Source organism: Atta colombica, unplaced genomic scaffold (assembly GCF_001594045.1).
Source record: "Atta colombica isolate Treedump-2 unplaced genomic scaffold, Acol1.0 scaffold1, whole genome shotgun sequence".
Classification (NCBI taxonomy): Eukaryota; Metazoa; Arthropoda; class Insecta; order Hymenoptera; family Formicidae; genus Atta; species Atta colombica.
In genome coordinates this window covers 2,210,177-2,216,185 of record NW_017259183.1, presented here as the reverse complement: position 1 = coordinate 2,216,185, position 6,009 = coordinate 2,210,177, and the positions used below count along the sequence as shown (strand labels likewise).

Genomic DNA, 6,009 nt, shown 5'->3' with positions numbered 1-6,009 from the left:
TTATGTATTATTTTATTATATAAAAATTGAAGTCAAAGATGTAGAGATTACAAATTTATAGTAAAACTTAATAACAGAAGTTAGTTTATTATTTTGTTTTTATCTATGAAAAAAAATAATCCGATTCGCTCTGATCTAACCTTCATTCTTATTCCTTAATAAAACTTTGTGTGAACACATTTTATAAGTTATTGTATTATTTTATGATCACTTGTAAATTTTTCATAAGCCGTACATTCCACTTCTATATGATAAAACTACAACAAAAAAATTTTTAATGTAAAAAACAAATATTCCAAATTCCTATTTTTTTAACAATAGTAGACAATATAAAGTTTTTATTAGTATAGTTTATTTATTTTAAATATAGTGAATAATAATACTTCATAAATTAAATTTTTGTTAGGTATAATGCGGCGTATATACTATATACCGGAGTTTCCCTATATTTTTTACATAATTTTGAAATGTTCATTTTGTAACTTTAATCTAGCTTGGAACCTTGAATGTGACTTTCTAATGATGTAATTGAACTACATTTTGTATCGAAATGTGTGTGTATCCGATATCAAATTATATTATACAGTAATTAATGATTATTCCATATTCTCCCTCCATTCCTATTCTATAACCGCATTTTTTCCATTCAATTTTTAAATTAAGAACTTTCATCTCACATGATATAATTGGTAACACTCTTTGACTAATAAATTTGTATCAAAGATAGTTATATCACACATCAATATCTATTAAGTTATAAAACAAAATAATATTCTATAATTTTCTTCTTTCCTCTACAAGTTTCCAAAAATGCACTGCATAATAATGCAAATATTATATAATTAATCTTATTGACATTATTCCGAATTGAATGTTGATTCGATATTTGCAACTAATTAAACCATTAATATAAATTATTATGTTATTGTAATTTGATATAATTTTAAATGTTCATATAACTATTTAATAAATCGTGTATAATTATTTAACTTTTTTAATGCATCTGTTTCAATCATTGATTTCTATTATACATAAATACATGAAGGCAAATAAGCTTGAATTTATGTAAATATTTATAATTATTGTAGAAAACAGTAATTAAGAGTAATAAAGTCAAATATTTTTTTATTTTTTCAAGCAATTCAATAAATTCTGTTACCAATGATAAACAAGAACTTTTTTTTATCTAACATTTTTATAATCCTATAATATTGGTATTTTCTCAATTATTTAAATGCTATAAAATATGTAACAATTAAAAATATCTTGGTTTAGACTAGATTTTATTTCAATAAAAAATGTTTGAAAGAGATGACTTATTTATTAAAAAAATATATATTTCTAAAAAAAATCACTTTATCTAAAAGAATAAATATAACGAATATAAAATATTATCTTTCTAATTCGAGTAAATACACACAAAATCTTTGTTTTTTTACTCTGAGATCGTACAGAAAAGAGATATCAAAATTGAATCTTTCTCGAATAAAAAAATGCGATCTTTCAATTGGATTTATTAACATCGTAAACAACAATGATATTATTCATCTTCGTTTCGCAAGCAAAGGAAAAACAATAATCAATTAAAGTTTCATAAATTAAGTTTAGCAAAAAATTCCTGTCATTAATTAAGCGGCTTTCATTAATTGAGTAATTGCAGTGAAGTTTATCTCGCCAACAATGAGCTTGTTTACGGCGATTACGCCTTAGCCAGCGATCGCTGAAATTTGCAATAAAGTTTCCAACTGTTCGTTCACATATGAATATTCAATCGTTTCCCCAGCCGAATTCATAAAATCACTTTGTTATGTTAATCGCCGATACTCGTATAGCGAATACATGAACAAAATGGAAATTTAATTGTAAATGCACTGACTGGGCGAGTTGTAAAAAATGCGCATTGTGCAAAGACGTATAATATCGACAATTCGCTATTCTGCCTTCGCTTTTAATGGAAAAACGACGAAATTTAAAACGTAATTTTATCATCATTAAATTGCAAGTGCAATTTACTTCAACATCACAAGTTCGAATTGCAAATCGCCTTCTTGCACAAGCGACGGGCGACCGCGACTTTCTCTTTCTTGAATATTCTATGATATTTAATAATGCAATATATTGTTACGTAGAGTGCCTTATTTATAAACGCAGCGGCGTTAGGTCCGCGACAACTCGATATGTGCACGCGTATCTTCAGCAACCCTTTAAAAGGGACGAAGAGCTCATCGGAGAAAATAATAGCGCGTTCTAGCGTTACATCGATCCTCGACTGATTAAGGACAGCGAAATTAAGCGAGGTGTCTCAGGTGACGCGCTAAAAATAGGCGCTATGTAAAAGTGTTCCACTTACAACTATAAGTCTACTTCGTTCTACTTGCACCAGCCCGGTCCAGCATGCATCCGAAAATCGACTATCTCCCTTGCCGCCGACGGAGAAATCAGATCGCAATTATTAGTTATCGAATATTTTTCTTTCTTTATTTTTCTTTAGCTCCATTGATACTAAAGATCGAGAAAACTTCGGTATACATTCTCCCTAATATAATCTACCGATGCTGCAGATACAGAAATATTGAATGTCAGTTTTCGCAATTAATATATTATTTTCTTCCATTATATAGAAATCTTGATTAATCGAAAATTGTAATCAGATTCCATCAAATGCTCGAAATAGTTATTTGAGAAGTTTTCCTCAATACTCAACTTTCAATATTTCAAACTTTAATATCTCATTTATATTAGTTTTATTTATAGAATTTCTTTCTAACTCATCTATCAATATCAGATTATCGACAATTACGAGAAACACATTTGAAGCTCGTACATTTGATTACTTCCTAAGATAAGCATATTGTTGCTACGATATGATAATTTCTTCAAAAATTTTAAGAACAAGTTTTATCAGTTAATTGTAAATAAAACTACTATGGGACAAATGATAAATTACGACTAATAATTAGAAAAACAATGGAATTGCCAAAGATAAAGTTTCTTTTCTAAAATTACATAGTATGTTATCGCAATTGTACAAGTGTATATTGAAAATATTCAACAAGCAATAAATAATGTAGCATACAATATAAATAATGTGACATACTTTTTTTTAATTTATTATCTGTCTTAAAACAATATATTATACTGCATTCTAAACTATAGAAAGTAAAATTTAATTAGTTTTAATCGTTTATTTGAGAGACAGTGTATATCATTTCATATGTATTCATTTAAAAGATTAATTACTTAACTCTGCTATATAATTTTTATACAAATTTATCGAACGGCAAATGTAATCCCTGAGAAAACGTTATGAAATTGTAAATTATTTTATGTCGAGTTTTTTTTTATTTCTTTTATAAAGTACAAATATGTTTAAATATGTAAATAGTTCTCTGTAGATTTCTCTGTAAAGAGAGAAAATTCCCAAAATGGAAATCACGTTACTGTGAGTTAATCATTTCAACAAAGTCGCTTCAACTCTATAACTAGGTTATTCCGATACAAGAACCATCTGTATGTAAAACCTCGATCACAAGTAATGTCCGAGTAACGCAAAGAAGAAACTCGTGCCACTTTTTCGAGAAGATCCTACTCAAGGTACCGTTTAGTGTACCTCTTCTTTTTTGTGCGATCCCTCGTTTAGGGAAACGAAGAATGTGTTCAAAGTGAACCATTGCCTGAAGCAGATGCTAAATTTCACAGCTGAAATCACGAACAGTCTAAACACAATTGCGAGCCTTGAAAAGTGATACTTCCCGTCAATTCTCACCGTAGGATACACAAAGATTATAAACTCTTAACACATTTCCAGATTTCTAATTTACGCGAAAAGAACGATTTTGCAAAAGTATCTAAAACTGAAAATAATTTTATTGAACTATCAAAATAATTATGAAAACTTAAGCATGATGAGCAGCGTAAGAAATTGTGACATTCTAATAACCAACTTGAATATCCCTAGTTAATTATTTTAATAGTCCGACAAAATTATTTTCATATTAAAATTATTTTATGATTAAAATTATTTTCTGATTGGTCAAGTTTTTAAATACTTCAGTAAATACGCGTTTTCTTCTTCGAAAGAAATAATTTGACATAAAATCGATCGTGGCAAATTTATTGCCATTATTGTAGCAAGAAATTGTATAACGCTTCACAAGAAGATTGTTAACAAAAATATACAGTTAGAAAACAAGCACTAAGTTTCGCGATGAGTATTTTTACTTTCAAAAAGAAAGAAATCAGAATGGAAAAAATGTTGAAATATCTTGTTGCCGCGTCGCGACAAGATTTATCCAATGATTCTGTACGTACCGCTTGGAGTACAACATCCTGTATGCAATATTCTTCTGGATAGGAACCTTGTCTATGATCGATCGCTGATCGTTGGATATATCCGTCCGTAATCAGTAAGTAATATAAGCCCACTTCTCGAACGAGTTTACCGAAGCCGACAGAGAGACCGAACTTCACGAACGTCCGTTAAGAAGGTAAAGACCGACAGTGATTGCTGATGAATATTCGTCCACGACTTGTATTTGCCATGCAAAGTTTTTGCGCGCTGACCCCAGGACGCGAGTGCGTATTATATGATAATGGTGGGATTGACCCGATCGTCTCCTACAATTATTCCGGTATTTATCCCTGGCCGCCATCCACGATCGTCACCTTTGATCAGCTTGATCGAAAGTCGTGCGGACTCGATCAATTTTCCACCGCCTTTCTTTTTTTCTCGCTCGATTTTAAGTATTTGTTCCTCGTCGAAACTGACGTCAGCCAACATATGTGCTCATAATCCTAATGACAAAACCAGTCACTGTCGTCATCAACCGGTTTTTTTTTCAAATATGGTAAAATACATAAACGGTAGAATGAATTGATTCTTTAGCAGGCAATCTGTACACCGAATATAGGTAATCGAAAAGGTAAACGTCAGTAATCCTAGGAATGCTTTTCGCATGTGTGTTAGAGATAACACATGTATTATTAAGTCAAGTAATAAAATGAGATAGAATTGTAAAAATGAAGACTGTGTGTTGAGTTACATTAAAAGATATGACGTCGCGAAAGTACATACCTCGCTTTCCGGTAATGTTTCAATCGCAATATGTGTGTAAAATACGTCACGCTGTTCTCGGAAAATGGAATTATTTGCAATTTTGATGAACTTTGCTAATGACACGGGAGAAAAAATTCTCGCGGAATAACCTTGGACTTCGGATTTAATGATCGAGCAAAATCAATATAGCGCATCGATATTCAGTAAAGAATAAACATTTAATAGCGTCAAGAGTGTTCACTGATACTTTTTGTTCATTTAATAATGTTCGTCTCTCTAGACTAGAGTCTAAACTAAGTATATACCGAAGCGCAATCAGCAATTTAGGTATTTGCTTACGAATTTTACGTTAAAAAAGCTTTAGAATAACACTCGGCAATATTTTTTTCCATATCATGTTCTTTTTGACGTATTTCTCAGAATATTTGTAGAAGAAACTTCTGATCTCAAGAAAAGGCGAAAGATAAAATTATAATTATCACTTGACTAAATCAAGCATTCATTGTACGTAGAGAATAATCGATACAATCTGAAGATCTTCAAAAGTAGAACACTATTTAATTTTTCCATGTCCCAAATAAACAAGATTTGTAGCGTCATTATTATTTTATAAATCATCGTCCACTTTCTGTCGTCGATACTATCACCAATGAACTTTCTAAGACGATTGACATACGTAACGCGCTCTACCTCATCATTCGCCGCTCTCTCATTCTCCTTCTTTTTTCTTTTGTACTAATAGAGGAAACGTACCTTTACATCATGATTGAAGGGTATCGAGAAAAAGAACGATGCATTTCTTTAGCGCGAAACGCGATCTCACTTGATCTAAAACAGTCGATCAAAATCATTTGTGGGCTACTTCCATAATTTTTGTTTGTCAGTAATAGTATTAAAAGTATTAAAAATAATAGTATTAAAAATAATAATAAAATATATAATATAATAATATT

The 6,009-nt window shown here is 30.3% G+C and overlaps 1 protein-coding gene across 2 annotated transcripts in view; it reads right to left on the bottom strand.

The window, feature by feature from the left end:
- The window catches only part of LOC108690449, a 34,401-nt gene that overhangs the window by 6,256 nt on the left and 22,136 nt on the right, over positions 1 to 6,009 (bottom strand). The window contains exon 1 of one of the 2 annotated variants that reach the window (XM_018197865.1): positions 4,312 to 4,510. The exons of the other annotated variant lie outside the window; for it this stretch is intronic. Within the exon in view, the coding sequence (XP_018053354.1) occupies positions 4,312 to 4,328 (17 nt within the window). The 5' untranslated portion in view covers positions 4,329 to 4,510. Of the gene's footprint in view, positions 1 to 4,311; positions 4,511 to 6,009 lie in introns of those variants that run through there. 2 annotated transcript variants of the gene reach the window in all.